Source organism: Plectropomus leopardus, chromosome 21, assembly GCF_026936395.1.
Source record: "Plectropomus leopardus strain MGB_pleo_1.0 chromosome 21, ASM2693639v1, whole genome shotgun sequence".
Lineage (NCBI taxonomy): Eukaryota > Metazoa > Chordata > Actinopteri > Perciformes > Serranidae > Plectropomus > Plectropomus leopardus.
In genome coordinates, this window is record NC_142196.1 from 877,783 (window position 1) to 896,704 (window position 18,922).

Sequence of the window (18,922 nt, forward strand, 5' to 3'; positions counted from 1 at the left end):
TTATAGTTCTGTGATGTTTGTTTTATTTTTTAAGGTTTTGAAATGGCTTGCCCGCCCCCACCATTAAATTATTTCATACAGAAAAAAAACAATAATGGAATAAACAGTAGCCGCTAACTAAGGGAGACTGTAATATACCGGCATAGGACTAAATTTACACGCATTCTTGGAATAAGCTACCAGCACATATTAGAGACTGTGACAACTACTCAACCTTAAAAAAAAAAAATTGAATATTGGTTGAAAACAAATCAGTCATGTACCCATACATAAACTACTTTCTCCTCTGATGCTGGTCCTGGGGGCTTTTTTAAGCTTATCATGTTTATTCGTTTATTTTTTTTACTGTTTACTGTAGGTAGTTTCGTTCTTTTAATGTAATTATAATGATGCATATTTACATTGATGCTTACTGCTGATATATTGATTAATGTGCACTGTCCAAACTCAATAAACTGAATATATACTGTATGTATAATGTAGAGCTAAGCCATGATGTTTTTCCTAAACTTAAACACCTACTTTTGTTGCCTAAACCTTTTATTGACAGCCCGAAATGTCAACAGCAGATGCAGGGGGATACCTGGAGCGTAATATGTAGATGCAGAAGTCCACTCCAAAGTAATATATGATGACTTGGGATGAGAATGTGCTGCAATGGCGTACATGTGTGGGATTACACAAATGCGCCCCACATTGGCAACGCTTGGGCAACCTGAGAACCAAGTGGGTATGGGCCCAAATGGACATCTTATCTGAAGGCCACTGTGGTAAACCCACCCATGTGAGCAGTTGTAGGTGTGGGCTCACTATGGAATCCATACAGTCCCATATAGGGCCCATTTTTCACCCACATACATATGTTGGCTGGGTCTTTGTCATGATGTCTGTTAACAGATTGTTTGACCCATACAATAGTCTCACTCAAGTGTAATGAAAGCTCCTGCAACAACTTCTGATTATCAAATCTTTTTCAGTGCAGCTGATGAAATACATGTAGTGTTGTGTTTTTTCAGGTGTGTGATTTGACAGAGGGTCATACACAGCACTCGTAACTCCATAAATCATGTAGATCTTTGGACACAAAATCAGGATCTAATGGTAATTATACTACCAATAATAATATAAAGAGCTGGGAGGTCTGTATTTGGTGAGAAGGAGGGGTAATGGATTGATGGATGCATCCAACAAACCCTGGGCTTTCACGCAGAAGCCCGATGTTTGCTTCCCGTATGAATGTAAAGCTGATCCAAGATGTTTTTTTTTGTCGTTGCTTTTTTTGCCAAATCCTAACAATGTGTCTTTGTGGATGTTCCAGCAAACAGCAGATGCGATATGATATGTGACAACTTGGGATGAGTACGTATGAGGATGTAGGATGTGTGAATGTTGAATTTTGACATTGTTGAACAGTGTGTGTGTGTGTGTGCGTGTGTGTGTGCGTGCTCACCTTGACGTAGTCATAGCTACACAGACTGGACGTGGTCTCCAGCTCAAAGGATAAAAAGGTGTAGTTGATGGTGTTTCCACTGCTGGCCTGGATGGTCCAGCTGCACTCAGTGTTGTGTGGGTACTTGTTGGGATAGTTCAGTGACTCCACCAGTCCAATGTGACGGCCTGAGATCAGCACATTGTTGCATTCTGGGAACAAACACAACCCACGCCTGATGCAAATGCAATAGGCTACAAAACAAAACATCTGTTTTGGATGACTCAGTTGGATTCTGGCCAGTTTAGCTAGTATTTGCTACATACATTTTATGAATCATAGAGTGTAACTTTTCAGTCTGGATTGTCCCCTGGTGTCTGTCTGTAGTAAAGGTCATAAAGCCCACCCCTCCATGTCAGTGAATGGACATAGGCCAAACTAAAAACTCAAAGTACACACCAAATACATTTTTTCCAAAGATGGTTTCTTACACTGACGTTCGCTCTCATAGCCCTGATGTTTGTCCAAGTATTTATTTATGTGATAAGTTTGGTTTTATTGTGTTTTTTTTACAAAATTTTTACGAAAAACTGGGTTTTTCATCATTATTGACAGCTGTGACAGCCAATCCATGCGTTCTTATTCAATGGAGCTGCTTACAATTGATCTGACAGGTGTTTTCGCAGGAACTCTCCCACTGCGGATATCGCTACTGTGCAGACTCTGGCTCTTAATAACGTCACCAGCGCAAGATGGTAATGCCCGTATCTCAGAGATTTTAACTTCACTTAAGCATAGCTGGGGTAAGTGGGGGTACGTCATCCATCTTTACATACAGTCAGATATTATCAACATGAGGAAACAGGACCATGGATTATTAACTGAATATATGTTTCTTTGGCTTATTCACAGCCAGGGGTGTTTCTAGACACTCTGGGGGCCCCAGGCAAGAGGCACCTTGGAGGCCCCCACACTTGGAGGTGTGTTTGTGTGTATGTGTGTATGCTTTCATACTAGTGCTGTACGATGTGAGGAAGCCTCCTGTGCTGACGCTGTTGTCGGTGCGGAGTTTGACGTAGAGCTCATTGCTGGAGGAGTTGATGGTGCTAGGCAGCTGATTCCCACACAGCCTGGCCAGCTCTGGAGAGCTGCTGCTGTTACCGTCATACACCTGCACACATACACATACATAGCACAGCCACATAGTAGTTAAATGGTAAAATAAGGGAAAAAAAGATCAATGGCTTAAAGGCTACCAAAGTTTAGCTCTTTAAGACCTGGATCAGCACCAGTTTTCCTGTGCTGCCTTCAGACACCCCTTACAAGCTATTTAACCCTTTGATTGAAAAAAAAAAAACAGGGGGAAAAAGGCAATGAGCAACATAGCAAGAACTGTCACATAAACTGCAAGATATAAGTGAAAGGTGTCAAGAAAATGATCTGCGTAACTTATCAATATATATATATATATATATATATATATATATATATATATATATATATATTGTTTGTTTTTTATCTTTCTTTTTTGCTTAATTTCATGTAGGCTAATTTTCTTGTGCATTTTTACAAACTTCTTGCTAATTTTTGGGCCATTTTTTGTTGAGTGGCTCAATGCCTTCTCCTTATGTTCTTGAAAGAAATCAAATGACTTTGCTCAGGTTTCAAAGAGTGAAGGAAAACTAAAATTGAACTTGTTTGCTGGGATTTTCTGTCTACTCAATTTGATAAATTCAGGGACCACACACGGCGAGAAGGAGTACTCACAGCCAGGTAGTCGTAAGCGCAGCTGGAACTGGACTCTAAGTGGAAATCAGGGAAAGAGAGGAGGAGCTGGCTGCCCTGGTTGGTCCTGATGGTCCAGTAGCACTCAGCATTAGGGTGGTATGGGAACGGGTAGTTAGGAGAGGCAAATCCTCCAGACGGTGTCGTCAGCACCCCTCCACAGCCTGGCAGATAACATGTTTCAGTTGTTTAGGTAGGCATTATAACAGAACTGACTAGTCACTCAAAAAAGAATGAGATTATGTTAAGGTTGCTTTGACTCAGATTTCACAACAAAGAGCCACAGTGACAAAGCTGCTTTTTTACATTTAAACCTAAAAAATAAAACGTGGTGTAGGGAGCAGCATTATTGCACCTTTCATACAAGAATATTAATATATATGAAACTCAAGTCCACCTAAAATCATGTCAGCTTTTCTGGCAAACACATTTTTCATTGTTGTTTAAGGTAAGAAAAAGGGCCTCTGGAGATTCATCAGAAACATTCCTTTAGCTGTTGATTGGTCAGGGCTACAGAGAGACAGGTTAAGCACTGCTAAACACAGCTTATAGTGCTGGATAAATGGTACTTTGTCAGCAGTGCTACTAAAAAATAACAACCACGCAATAAATAAACAGACTGTTCTTGACGTTCTCCATAATGATATGAAGCTGCTCAGGTACACAGCTGATGACCTGTCTCTGACCAAGCACGTAAACTAACATCGAGAGTTGACGTTAAAGGGATGATTGAGAGTTTTTGAGATGGAGCTGTGTGATACATGCAGTAAGTGGTGGTTGACCCACAGTTTAAAGAAGTAGGTTGGAGTCTGACATGGAAGGATATTAATCTACTGCTTTGGACAAAGTCAGCTAAGCCTCTGAAACGAGAACTAATTAGTTCTTTGTTCATCACAAAGTATTCAATATTACACATGAGTACAGTCAAAACAACATCAACAGTCAAAAACAACATCATTTTTGTGTATTTATTTTTTTAAGAGATAATAATTACATTTATGAAGAAATTAATAGCTGTGTGTTGCTAAAGGGGGCTGGGCCTGATAGACATCTGGCCAGCCCATGCTTTCTTAGAAGACGAGAAAAAACTTCCCATGAACAACAGAATAACCTCATGGACATGGGAAGAAACCTCTGGAAAGGCAATTCAAAGAGAAATCCCCTCTCCTCAGACAACTATGTGTGTGTGTGTGTATGTGTATGCATTAGTAACTACATATTTGTGAGGACCAATTCTACACCAGGAACTCACTTTTCCTAGATCAGTTAACTTGTTTCTGTCATTGTATGATTTTGTGTTTAAAAGGGTTGGTTCGGTTTCAATGACACTAGCTAACTGATAAAGCAGTAGTAGAGCAGCAGCTCCTGTGTTCAGAAAGTTAAAATGACTGTTTTCCTCAGTGGAGAAAGGTAAAGTAATGAAAACACTCTCAATATAGCATACATTTAAACAGGCGGGAGTTTTTGTAGGTGGCTAAAATATGTTTTGTTGCTGATCCCTCCTCAGCAGTAGATTGCTTAGTTCCCATGTCAGATTCCAGCCTGTTACACCAAACTGGGAATGCCAACTGGCATCTGCTGTGTGTAATACACGAACTGTGGATAAGTATCCCTTCAACCTGAAGGGTGACCGGTGAATGTTTGGTTGTTGCTTGTTTATCAAAGCAAAATATAACATAAGGCATGTCCATGTGTATACTGTTTAAGTGCTGTGTTTCAAAGTATGATGCTCTATGTGTGTTCAGTGTAGTAAAAAGTAACATCATCAGAAATGTGCAAATTAAATTAACTTGGACCTTAATATAACAAGAATGGTATGAAGTATAAATTTCCACGAGGATGTACCATTTGACAGTGTTCTCCATGAAGTGCACATGAACACAGTCCACATTCTCTCCATGTGGTGCTGGTCATGACTCATCAGCCTGAAATTGGAAGTACCAAGCACTCACCTGTCTGTGTGCCATCCCAGTGGGCAATGAATCCAGGACGTGTGTAGCTGGAGTCCGAGTGGAATCGAACCCAGAGACGATTGCTATGGGATGTCAGGACCGGAGGCCTCTGCTGGGAGCAGAACTTACCAATCAAGGGAGATATGTCATAGCCTCCATCCCTGCAGAAGATGGGGGAAAATTCAGGATGGAAGTGGTGAATAACGAGAGACAGATGTGTCTCTCTTTAGAAATCACATAACATTTGGGCACCTGGAGGCTGGTCTTTAAGGCACATATACTGTAAAATAAAAAAAAACAATCTTGGAAACTGACTGCCTTGATAAAGGAAAGTAAATATTACCAATAGTCTTAATTTATGTTTACATTATATCTAATCATTAGTTCACTCAAATATTCATTTTGTAAAGTTGTTGCAACTTAAAAATGACAAGTGAAATGATCTTGAATAGATCATATGTATATGTAAGAATATGTATATACGGCACAGTAAAGTTGGTTTAATGAAGTTACTGACATTTAGAAAGATTCATTAAACTTGTCATATTTAAGTTGCTAAAACATAAAATTAATAATATATAACTAAATTTTAAGTAAGTTGGATATACATAACCTAAGATTAATAGACATATTTAGTTTTATTTTTAAAGGCTATCAGATTCAAAAAAGAAAATTAATTTATCAAATTTCACAGTGTCTCTGTCACAAAAGCTGCTTCATTTACATCATTATTTTCTCCTGGTCTGCTTTTTTCCCTGCAGTACTAACCATGCTGGTGCCACCCACCTGCTCACCTGTTCCTCCTCTCTCATCAGCGCTGCAGAAAATCTAGCAGCCCTCTTCCAGCTGCTCCCTGTCAGACTGTTATCAGTGTTTCAGTAAGTGTTTCAGTAGGTGTTTCACTGGCCTGCCTGTTGTCTGCCTGCATGATGCTCTGCCTGACTTTTGGACTTCTGTCTTTTCCCTAATCCCTGCCTGTCTAAATCTGCCTTTCTTTGTTGCTTTGCCTGGCTGGTTTTCTGCCTTTTTTTGTCTTTGACAAGTTGAACCTTTGTGTCCCTTGGTTGTGTTTTTGTATCCAAACCTGTGTTCCTCCCAATAAAGCTTTGCAACTTGAAGTCATCTTTACCTAATCTCCAAAAAGTCGGAGCTGCAGGATGGAGGCAAGCCTTCCAGGTCAAAGCTGGTGAAGTTGAGCAGAATCTGCATGTTAACTGGTACAATGATTTTGAAGATGCAGTCTCTGTTGTTGGGGTAATAGTCTGGGTAGTTGGGTGAAAAGAAGGTCCCTGTAGAGGTGGTGAAAGTCTCACTACAGTCTGAGGAGAGAGAGATAAGGTTTAAGCACAGCCTTGTCATAGATGAAAGTCTTCATTTTATCCTAATTAAAAACCACCATAACCACAACCTTGTCAGTGCTGTCAAAACTTAATTAGAAATGATAATGAATGGATTATAATTCAGTGTGACATTGTGCATGGTATACAGACATTTTATATTGTATTTCTATGGGGTTTTAAATGGGAATAAAATATCTGTTTAGACTCAGTCTTCCACTCAAACTTAATATCATTTACTCACCCACTCTCTCTCTCTCACACACACACACACACACACACACACACACACACACACACAAAGTCAGACGTTTGTTGGCAAACATCTTTAGTCTTTGAAATGGAGTTGCAGGTGCAGCACCAACTCTTAACATATTCATGCTCAAAAACTGACACTTTTTTGAAATTTGTCCTATCTACAGTATCTTACCTCTCTGAATGTGCCTCTTATCAAGACTGACAGAGGCCAACAAAACTAGAACAAACCTGATATGTTTGGTGCATCTGCAGCTGCATTTCAAAGACCTAAGATGTTTGTCAACAAGGGTCTGACTTTTGGGTTTCATTCACTTTTCATTTCTCTCTGCACTCTGAACACAACATGCATGGTTCTTGAATCACCACTACCTAAAAAAATCTAAATCACCACTCAGGCCTGTCAGCTCATTTTTGAATGTTTGATATATCACAGGGAAGTTTGATGCTAGACTTGGCCCATCCAGTCTAGCATCAAAATTTTGACAGTGCTCCCTGCTGGAGGCTGCTGGTAACTACTACTGTTGATGTTAGATTTTGCATTTTGAAGATAAAATACGAGAAATCACAAACGCAGTGTACTGTAACTGCTGCAAATGACAGTGACCACTATGACCATAACTTTTAAGTAACATGAAAGTGCTCATATATCAGAATTTTAATAATGGGAGATGCATGTTGTGTTTAGAGTGCAGAGAGAAATGAAAAGTCCCCTGGTGGTGCACCACAGCCTCTCGTGGTCAAAATGAGTATTACAAAAAGAAACTGATAGAAAAATTAGCCTTATTTCTTGCCCCAAAAAAATAGTTTTTATTCCTGCCCCTCGGGGGCTTCCATAGTTCTGGACAATGTGTGTATAAAAATTATTAAGATCTGATACTCCTAACTTATTGTTTTGGATGTGTTTTCATGGAAAATCAAAAAACAAAAAAAAAAAACCCTTGTGAACAGATACTACAAAAAGTATGTTACAAAAAACAGGTACTGTAGCCTCACATTTTGATTGATTTGAAAAATTCCAACTGATATGTTTTTAGGTCAGCTCGTAGTTTAAATGAACTTCCACTAAGGACATTAATGAGTTAACAGAAAAAAGGACTTCCTGACTAAAGTTTTCTGTACCTGAGGTGGCATTGATGGAGACATATCTGGCAGAGAATCCCTCGTTGACTAAACTGGAGTCAGTGACAAACAGCAGGGTGAGCAGTCTGTCAGTGCTGGTGATGACTGGAGGAATTGAGCGCCCACAGTACCTGTACACACAAAGCACCAACATATCTTCATTTACCAAGTGCAACAAATACAATGCAACTGTCACCGGCCACTTCATTAGGTACACCTGTTCACAGGTTTACCAAAACTGGACAACAGAAGATTGGAGAAACTTTGCCTAGTCAGATGAGTCTCAATTTCTGCGGAGGCGTTCGGATTGCAAAGTCAGAATTTGGTGTAATTAACAGCTGGATCAATTCATCCTGCCTTGTATCAATGATTCAGACTGGTGGTGGTATAATGGTGTGTGGGAGATGTGGCACACTTTGGCCCTCTGAGTACCAACTGGGCATCAGTTGAACACCACAGCCTACCAGAGTATTGTTGCTGACCATGTCCATGCGTTTATGACCACAATGTACTCATCCTCAGATAGCTACTGACGCGCCATATCACAAAGCTCATATTATCTCAAACCAGTCCCTTGATCATGACAATAAGCTGACTGTAATCAAATGGCCTCCACAGTCACTAGAGCTCAATCCAATAGAGCACCTTTGGGATGTAGTGGAACGGGAGATTGACAAAATTTCTGAGAAATGTTTCCTTGTTGAATATATGCCATGAAGAATCAAAACAGTTCTGAAGGCAAAAGGGGATCTGATCCAGTACTAGCAAGGTGTACCTAATAAAATGCCCGATTAGTGTATGTTTATATAGAAATGCTCTGATCATTTCAGTTGCTGATCATCTATGAGCCTCATTGGCGGATACATGACTGATACTGATGGTTTATTTGTGTTTTGTCTAATGTAGTTGTGTTACAGTGTGTACCAGTTGAACTGCTTTGTAGTGTGTTGGTGTCTCCATCAGATGGCAGTGTAACCTCGGCTGTAAATGCTGTGTGACTGCACAGTGCACAGTGGGAATAAAAATGTTTTTTTTTTAAAAAAAGTGAATCTTTTTCGATTCTTATTCTGTCATTCTTTCAATAATCTATCAACTTTTTATTTTGATTTTTTTTTTTTACCTTGGATTAACATTGGTTTATTATTGTTTTTTACTTTATTTTATCCCTGCTGCTTATTTTTATTCTATTTTACTTATTTTATTATTGTATAGACTTTTAATTATCTGCTTGTTTGTTTGTTTATTATTTTATTGTCTTGTTGTTATTTTCTAGTCTTGTGAAATGTAATATATATAGTTGTTTGTGTTACCATTTAAATTGTGTCTGCGTCATACCAATTTTGCCATGTGAAGCACTTTAGGTTGCATGTTTGTATAAAAGGTGCTATAGATAAGTTAAAAGGTATAATAAAGTGAGCTATAATAACTTAAGTTGAGTTGAGCTGATACCCAGTGCCCAAATAATTGTAGCATCTATGATAAATAAACTAAATAAATAAATGTTTTCTAAATATTTCATATTTACGCGCTGTCAGCATCAATTTATTAATCATGCTGCGATTACGATCTGTACATAACACATTTTTTTTAATTTTAAGATTCAATTAAACATATTATTATTATTATTATTATTATTATTATTATTGTTGTTGTTGTTATTATTATCATCGCCATCATTGTTGTTGTTGTTATTATTATCATCGTCATCATTGTTATTCTTATTATTATTAGTATTCTTATTAAAAATTTGGCAATGGAAAAACACAATGCCATTTCACAGGGGTCCCTTGACCTTTGACCTGAAGACATTTGAATGTAAATGGGCTCTCTGGGTACCCATGACTCTCCGATTTACAAACATGCCCACTTCATGCTACTCCTTTGCATTTTTTTTTTTTTTTTGCTGTCATTTGATTCTGAATCAACACAGTCTGGTAAGAATTGCTTCACCTTGTCAATATGGAGTTTGTATCTGTTCATAAAATGTGATTAATTGGGATTAATTGTTAAAATTCTGTGATCAATTAATTAATTAATTAGATACATAAAGGTTACCTTCCAATCTTGGTTCCAGTCTGCACAGTGCCGTTGTCATACACCTCCAGGTAATCATAGTTACAGTTGATGTGGTACTCCAGGTTGAAGGAGTCAAATGATAGCCGCACCAGGTTGCCAGGGGCAACGTTGATGTACCAGGTGCAGTTGGCACCGTGGGGGTAGTTGTTGGGGTGGCCAGGGCTTGTGATGGTGCCTGTGGGAGTTGTCATGGTATCACCACAGCCTGACACAGGACAGAAAGGGACAACTGGTCAGGCTTTGAGATTAGTGACTAGTAGTGATTAGTGAGGATCACTGACGCAACCACTGACATGTAGATACATATTATATTTGTAGATTATAGCTCTAATGGCATGAAGCACACAGCCCAGAACACAGCCCTGAGACACTCACACTCACAGTGTATCACAAGCTTATTTACCACAGATACTCCATACTTGACTTTCCTGTTGAACATCTGTAGTTTTTTGTCACAGTTTTGAATTTTAACTGCCTTTCCCCCAAAAATGAGAGACAGTCTCTGAACTGATTACACCCAAACAGCCCACTTTAGATCATGCGTACCAGTGCTGCATCACAACAACAATCAGCAACTTTTCCTCACACTTTCTGTTTTGTGATAATTTTAGGGTGGAAGAGTGTATCTGCCCACTCTCACCACGTGGGTGCCGCCTGTCAGGAGCTCCTTGAGCTTTGTGACCAGCCTGGAGGGAACTATGGTGTTAAACACTGAACTGAAGTCAATGAACAGCAGTCTCACAAAGCTCCCTTTCTTTTCCAGGTGAAATCAGCTGGTGTGGAGGATGTGTGCTACGGTGTCCTCTGTCGATCACTTGGTTATTTTTGTTGTTTTTCTTGCTGATTTATATTTTCTTGCCACAATACAGGTTGTAAAATGTTATCATAATGAATATTCAAAATAAATAAAAGGGAGAAATCATCAAGCGGAAACCTGAATACCTTGAAACAGACTAGTCGAAAAATGCTACTTATCAGGACAACAAAAAACAACAACAACAAAAAAAAAAAACAGAGAAAATCAAACTACATAAACTAACTCGAAAAGCAAAAGGCTGAAAGGTACAAGTGTGATATACAAGACTGACAACAAGACTGTTTTTTTTTCTTTTTTCTGGCAGCCGGAGTGTCTTATCTTTTCCAAAAATAAGTATTTCTCTCACCCTCCAAGGCAGATCCATAGGCTGCCTCAAAGCCATTGTTGGTGACAGAGGAGTCGGTCTTGAAGCGGATGTACATGGATCTCTGGGTGGACTGCAGCCTAGGGGGACTGTTAGCTCCACAAAATGTCCCCAGCAGAGGAGAGCTAGATGATGAGCCATCCCTGACCTGGAGGACAGAGGAAACATGCACCATAACAACTGATCCACTATCCTCCTCTTCAGTCATCAATAATCTACCCAAAGACCATACATATAAAAAAAATCACATTTTCATTATTACTTTTCAGTAACATAACACAAAATGTGACAAATGTGTGACATATGTGAGAGTGAGAAGTACAAATACAGCAGTACTTAGTTACTCTCCACCTGTGGTGATTATAACAGCGGAGACAAGGACATTGGGGTATGGATTTCTATGCAAGAGGACCGTGATGGCCTCAGTATTCAGTAGTTAAGTTGTTAAATTAGCATTTTTACTGTTTATATGTTGCTTTTACTTATTTATCTCCTGTTAAAACAAACGTATTTATTTTGAAGAAACAGTACACAGGCAGGAAAAAGACGGACCCTGACTAAAAGGAAAACACTTAAGTAATGTTAAGACAAACACAAGCAAGGAGAAAATATAAGTAAAGGGGGAGAGTTTAAAGCGAGGTAAACTCCAGTCGACTGGGCAACAAATTATGAACTGAATTTATTTTTGTCAAACTGTCTCATAATTTAGAGTTCCTATTTATGTTATTATTTAAATATGTCATTGGGGCACAAATCAATGTATTGTTTTGCTTTGCTTTCAGTTTATTTAATTTCTCTTACTTTGGTCAATAAAGTTCAACATGTAAAAAACTACATTAGACCATCTTTCCAGGCTTGTTTTTTATTCAACTGGTACGCTACAAGGACTTGACAGAACAGTATATATGTGCATTTATGTTTTTTAATAATAATAATAATAATAATAATAATAATAATAATAATAAATAAATAATAATAATAATTATTATTATTATTATTATTATTATTATTATTATTATTATTATTATTATTATAACAAAGAGAGTACCAATGTTGCCTTTTTTATTGATCACATTTTTTTTTCATTTTCATTTTTCTTAGTTTTATAATCACAACCATCCTCACTGTAAAAATAAAATAAAATAAATGAGGGGGAGAAAAAGATGAAGAGGAATGGTGTTGCTGTTATTCTGTATTAAATTTGAAAGTAAAAACTTATGAAAATATTTAGATCCACAATTGATTTCATGAATATAATGTGTGTTTACCTCAACAAAGTCATAGCGGCAGGAGCCTCCCTCAACGTCAAATGACAGGAAGTCGAGGGTGACCACATAGCCCTGGGGCTGGTTAATGACCCACACACAGACCTTGTTGTGGGGATAGGCATTGGGGTGGTAGGGAGAGCGGATCTGTCCTGTCCCAGACAAAGTGCCTCCACAACCTGGGGAGAGAAAGGGTTAATGCTCAGTCAGTGGCATAAGGAGCTTCAACTTTTGTATGGATTTAGATATTTGCCTGATGATTCCTTCATCATAAGTTCCTGGTGCTCCTTCCTTTTCCTGTCAAACATTACCTGTCTGTAACAAACACTAAAGACTGAATGTGTGTTTGCCTGAAAACGACTCCTGAATAACCAGTCTTGGTTCTGCAACACTGTCATTTGACTTTGACTTTCTGTCCTTCTCAAGATAATCTTCACCAAAAGTGTCAGATCTCTCCTTCCTCTCACTTTTGATCAGGGACACATTTTCTCACACTTCTGGCTAATGTGCCTTGCAATGTATGGATTATTTTCATTGAATAAATGAAAAGTGATACTAGACAACATCTGAAACTAGACAACATCTGAAATATACACTTTTTTTCCTTAGAGTGCACCAGAACCAGCTCCTCCACCACTACTATGGTGAAGGTGGGGTGCTGGTTAGCCAGCCCGTTTTCATTCCAAAGTCGTCAAATACCAGCGCTTTGTCATTGATTTTAGCATATGATACACTGCCTGATAGCACTCAGTGAGGCCGTATGATATGCAGACGGGTGGTAGAGTCGGTTCATAAAGCTACTGAATGGAATCTGTGATGGCCATGTGATACGCTGGGAAGCATCAGATTGAAACGCTGCCAGTAACAATGTTATATAAGAATCTCAAGACTCCCTATAAGACGAGCAGGCAGAATGGTGGATGGGTCCAACAAACCCTGGACTTTCACCAGAGAGTCGACTGTTTACTTCCTGTATGAATGTAGAGCCAAACCATGATGGGTTTGTTTTCTAAACCCAACCGCTCCTTGTCTAATCCTAAACATGTGCTTTCGTTGACATGCCAGTGTTTGTTGCTGCACCCCAGAATTTCAGCAGCAGGTGCAAGTGAATACCTAGAGCATAATATATAGACATGGAAGTCCACTGTCAAAGCAGCAATATGAGACGACTTGGAATGAGAAGGTGTTACACTTGCATATGGGGCTTTCTCCAGACTCTGAAGAGGCCATGCCAACCATTTCCTAACAGCCACACCTGGAGACTGAGATCCCTCTTGGTCATTCCAAGTCTCTACCCTCTGCAGCTTAGCCTGCTACAGCCGTGCAGTAAGAGGGACTGGATATTTCAAAGAACATGCAGACGCCCTGGCCTTTTTACTCTAGCTTGCAGGTCCTGACTGGCCAAGCATGCACAGTACAGACTTTAGCAATGTACACAGTGATCACAACCATCCCCCACTGGCATCTTTATCCCACAGCCCCAACAGGTGCAGCCAAAGGGGCTTGCTATTTTCTTCAAACATATAACAGAACAAACAAACACAATGCCAATCTCACCAACTGTGTAGACAGCCCGGAAACCAGCCCTGCTCACTGAGCCGTCGGACCTGAAACGAATCCATAGCGAGTTGGAAGATGAAAGAATGGGAGCTGGCAGGGATATCCCACAGTACCGCCCTATCAGAGGGTCAGTCTCCATTCTGCCATCACGAACCTTGAAAGAGAGGGGCAGAAGAACAGGAAAGGTAAGAGGGTCAGAGGCAGTGTTCATTTCATCAGCAAAGACTATGAAACGATATTTGTGGCCTGTTCTATCAAAATCATTTGGATGACCAAATGACTAGATAGACTAGATTCTACTAGATAAAAGTGGATTCATGTCAACATCTTGGTCACTTGGGGGTGTGTTTGACTGTTAACTCTTTGCCAAATTCAGAAGCTTGTAACGCGCACTCTGCTCCTATTCAGCGCCATTCTCCCTCCCTCTATGTCTCCCTGAAATAATGAATGGAAGGCTGATATTATCAAGGCAAGGTCCAGTAGACTAGGTTTTCATCTGATTTTAAAGAAACAAAGTCTCAACTTTCAGAAAATCAAAACTTCTTAAATCCCATGAGGTTGCAAGCAACTTGCTTGAGCTAAGATTAGTTCTAAGGGACTTACCATCATGCATCAAAATATAACCGTTTAAACTTTTCTCAATATGGAAATGCTGCACATCGCTAGTTAAGTTTGATTCTCCTCAATTCAATCTCTCAGGTCATTGTATGTAAGCCATGACCATTAAAGTATAAGTCTTTCAGGTGCACTGGCGTGGCCCATTCTCATTCCAAAGTTGTCAAATACTTCCACGAGATCCCAACACCAAAAGTCTCCTTTTGTGTCCACATAATGCACTGCCAGACGGTGTCAGCTGAGACGGACAGCACCTGCTGCATGATAGACAGTTGGTGTCAGCTAAGACTGTGGCTGGATGAAACTTGTCACCAGTTGAAAGGCTGCTGGTAATAACAGGAGTATGAAGGTCTTTCATGCGGTAGTCAAGTGTTCACTTTCTGCTTGAATGTGATGTTTTCTCTTTACACCTAATTAGGTGCGTTTTTTCCCTAATCCTAACCATCCATGCCAACATGTGTGTTTGTTGACATCCTGATGTTGGTTGCCATGTGCATTTGTTGCCTAATCATAACCACATACAATGTAATCCCACCATGTACTTTTCTTAACATCATATTAGCCCCATCTCAGGGTGTCAACAGTAGATGTAAATGGATACCTAGAGAGTAATATATAGACACGGAAGTCACTGACAAATGGCAAAATGTTACTACTTGAATGAGAACATGTTTGGCGAACAAAAGAGATGAAAAAGGTGGTAACTTTCTATCTCTGAAGCATTCCTAAAGTCTGAATATTTGCTAATTTCTTGATTATTTACATTCCCTCTGTAAGGTCTTTCGATTGATTTGGGTGGCTGTGGCCAAGGAGAAGAGCGGGCCATCCACTAATCAGAAGTTCAGTGGTTCAATCCTCTAGTCAGCATGTCAAAGTATCCTTGGGCGGGATTTTGAACCTCCCGATGCTGCGCCATTGGTGTGTGAGTGAATGGTTACTGAATAGCAGGTAGCAGCTTGTATGGTAGACTCAGCCACCAGTGTGTGAATGTGACATGTAAGTGTGAGAGCACTTTGACTAGTCAGAAGACTAGAAAAGCCCTATACAAGTGCAGCTCCATAATCCAAAAAACCAAAGGGTTTTTCCTAAAAAATAATCCAAGTTGTCAATATTGGTTATTTCTGTTTTTGTCACCTTGCTGGCTACAAAATAAAAGCATCCCCAAGCTTTTCTGTGTACATTTGACTTCAGGAAAGCCCCCGTAGGACAATATGCACTCTCAGTTTGAAAGGCCAATATTCTTGGTCATGTGTTTTTGCAGGCTTATTGAACAAAATTGTGTTACTCAACAAGACAACCATTCATGATTGTAGCATCAGTTTGTTAGCAAATGTTTTCCTTCAGGGCTTTTTGCTGAAAAGCTCTTTCTTGGTTAGGATTAGAAAAAGATCATGGTTTGGATAAAACTCATGCGTGTACAATGTTGGCTGGGATTTTATACTTTCAGTTGGCTATCTATCATGTTGCTTTCAGTACGAATGAGAAAATTCCACAATGGTTGTCAGCCATCTAAATCTTCCTTGTCTAGACCTTCACCAAAAAGATATCACTACGTTTGCCAACATTTCAGCTTCTCTTCTCAAGCTAAACCCAAACAGTGTCTTATTGAACAACTGAGAATCCAGCATCTCAGTCATCATCAAAGTCAGTCTGTTTTATCACTGCAGAGCAGAGCTTTTTGTGTGTGCGTGTGTGTGTGTGTGTGTGAGAGAGAGAGAGAGAGAGAACAAGTAAACAATGTCTTTTCCAATACCCCTGTGAGAGATCCTGTAACCATGGTAACTGTACATGTCAAAGATGTTGACAGCTGTAGCCTCAAAATGTTCAGAAGAAATAAAAAGTACACGACAAAAATCAATGTCATTTTCAGACGTGGTCTACATTAAAATGCCCTTGTGTTTTTGTTGGCTAAAATTAATCTAATAACTTAATTTTCAACCCCTTTCATTTGAAATGGATCTGCAGACTATTTTCCACTGCTACAAAACCTGCTCCTGCAGCTCCAGCAGGAGACCTTCTGTCAGTTGGGGAAAGACATGGGTCTAAATAGAATATTACAAAGTCATAGCTGACTTGAAGCACAAGTTGGGATGTGTTGCACATCATTTGTAGACTTGAATAAATATTTAAACAGTAAAACTCTTCCCTAACCTAACCTTGGATTTTATTTGCATGAACCTAAAAACAGGAACTCCTGTTGGACTGGAAGAAAAGACTGCCATTATAAGATCAATGAAACAATTATGTTTCAAAACCATATTTGACAAAACAAATAGTGTCTAAATGTATTTGTATTTTAAAGTATTTATCAGTACTTTAAGCGTTGAGAAATTAATCAGGAAATATGTTTATGTGTCATAATCAATCTTACCTCCACATAGTCAAACATGCAGCCGCTGTGACTCTCCAGGTTCATGTGAGTGAAGTTGAGGGAAACCTTCTCACCAGCTGGCAACCGGATCAGATAGATACACTGGCGGTTGTGAGCATAGTTGTTGGGCCAGTTTGGAGAGATGATGATGCCCTCACTGTCAGTGAAGGTGCCACCACAACCAGGATCACCTGAAACACAACACATAGGGTAAGGAGTTCTGGTACCTGTGTTGCTCAGTATATAAAGTAGGGCATTGACACTGTTCCAAAAAAAAAAAAAAAAAAAAATTTTTTTAAAAATCACGCACTCATATTCATTGTGACTTTTCTGACAGAAGTCCAGATGCCAGGACGGTAGTGGCAATCCTTTATGATGCAAATAAAACTACACTTGCAAGAAAGTATAACGGGTTCCAAAAACGCTGATGACTTTTGGGCCCAGAGGCTCACCAACCTAAGGCAATAAATTAAAATAGGGCTTTAACCCTTTGAAACCTGAGCATATTGGCTTAATTATTTTCCAAAAGGGTAAAAAAAATTAAATAAATAAATAAAAAAGAAAGAGAAAATGTTTAAAAATAAAGTGAGGCAAACAAAACTTGGTAAAGTGCGTAAAAAACACAACAATTCTGTAAAAATATTCTTAAATATGTAATTATTGTGATAATAAATAGTGTTTTCCCTTTGTTATTTCCTTTTGTTCCCCTGGAAATCTTCCCAGGCTTTTTTTAAATAATAAATAATTTTGTAAGTTTACTAATTTCTGCAAAGTAATTTTGCAAGTTTATTTCAAAATTATTTTAACATGAATGTTTCTCAACGTTTATTATGCTGCAACATCAACAGGTTATAAAATATAAGATAGCAGAGCTGCTATCCCACTACAGGTTCTAAACTCTCTGTCTTTCTGGAATCAGGACTATTATCCTTCTGCCTACTAGGAACGCTACCCTGCATGAGGACAGCCAGACAAAGGCCTAGTCCACAGCTGCAAAGCTGTTTTTAAAAACAGGACATTTCCCTCTGTCATTCTGTCAAAGTCCCATCTACACAAGCACTGTTATCAAAAAAAAAAAATCTCTTTCCAAATGAAGAGGCAATTATATATAAAAAGCATGCCAAACCAGCAGGTGTGAGCATAACCCTCACCCTAAAGCTACGCAGGGTAGAAAAAGATGCTGGTCAATCACAAATCTGAAATATATATGTGTGTGTGTGTGTGTGTGTGTGTGTGTGTGTGTGTATAATTTAAGAACAAATACATGACATAAATTACATTTTAGGAACAGTGTGGAAATAAGTCAGAAGTTTGATGAAAGGTGAAGGATCCTGAAGAAAATCAGCATTGTGAGAAAGATCTTTGTGTACATACTTGTAATGCTGTAGTATGCATGCCAGGCCAGTAGTTGGAGGTGTAACTTTGTCATTACACACCACAGAAGAACACTATGGGCATGCCTTATTTACAAGGCGACAGAAGTGGTGGTGTGTTAAAAAGATTACACTCTGAAACATGGATTCAAAAGTTTGCATTTTCAGGCCCCAGAATCGCTGTTGTTGTGTGAATTAAAGGCCAAACTGCAACAAAACTAGCCACTGCCATGTAAACGGCCCCTCAGACTGCACAGACACTGCCCCTCATTCCTGTGGACAGATTTTCACTTGATGGTCAGTACACCTCCCTGAGTTTTTAATACTGATGTTAAAGAAGTGCCTGTTCCTGCCCTGAATGAAAGCTGCCTTAACCAATTTTCTAACTGCTGTTTTGCCTTGGGGTTAATTTTTATGTATGTTATCTCTGTGTTAGTTTTTAAAAGTGAATTTTCTCAGCAGTAGAGGAGGTGTTTCAATTTCTCACCTGCCCATTTCAATATTGTTTTCTGTGTTTTAGTTTGAAACCTGACTAAAGGGGGCAGAGTGTGGGCCTGTTATAGCCAGGGCCAAACTCCATATCCACTCTCATTGCACTGTT

At 39.1% G+C, this 18,922-nt stretch overlaps 1 protein-coding gene across 1 annotated transcript in view; it reads right to left on the reverse strand.

Annotated features, from left to right (window-relative positions):
• Positions 1–18,922, reverse strand: part of cubn (cubilin (intrinsic factor-cobalamin receptor)) — a 117,976-nt gene that overhangs the window by 65,832 nt on the left and 33,222 nt on the right. Inside the window, exons 17-27 of the mRNA XM_042510417.2 lie at positions 16,949–17,139; positions 13,960–14,116; positions 12,406–12,581; positions 11,120–11,285; positions 9,936–10,161; positions 7,881–8,011; positions 6,296–6,485; positions 5,167–5,327; positions 3,197–3,378; positions 2,444–2,600; positions 1,451–1,641 (exon numbers count right to left, since the gene is read on the reverse strand). Of these exons, the coding sequence (XP_042366351.2) occupies positions 1,451–1,641; positions 2,444–2,600; positions 3,197–3,378; positions 5,167–5,327; positions 6,296–6,485; positions 7,881–8,011; positions 9,936–10,161; positions 11,120–11,285; positions 12,406–12,581; positions 13,960–14,116; positions 16,949–17,139 (1,928 nt within the window). The remainder of the gene's footprint in view (positions 1–1,450; positions 1,642–2,443; positions 2,601–3,196; positions 3,379–5,166; positions 5,328–6,295; positions 6,486–7,880; positions 8,012–9,935; positions 10,162–11,119; positions 11,286–12,405; positions 12,582–13,959; positions 14,117–16,948; positions 17,140–18,922) is intronic.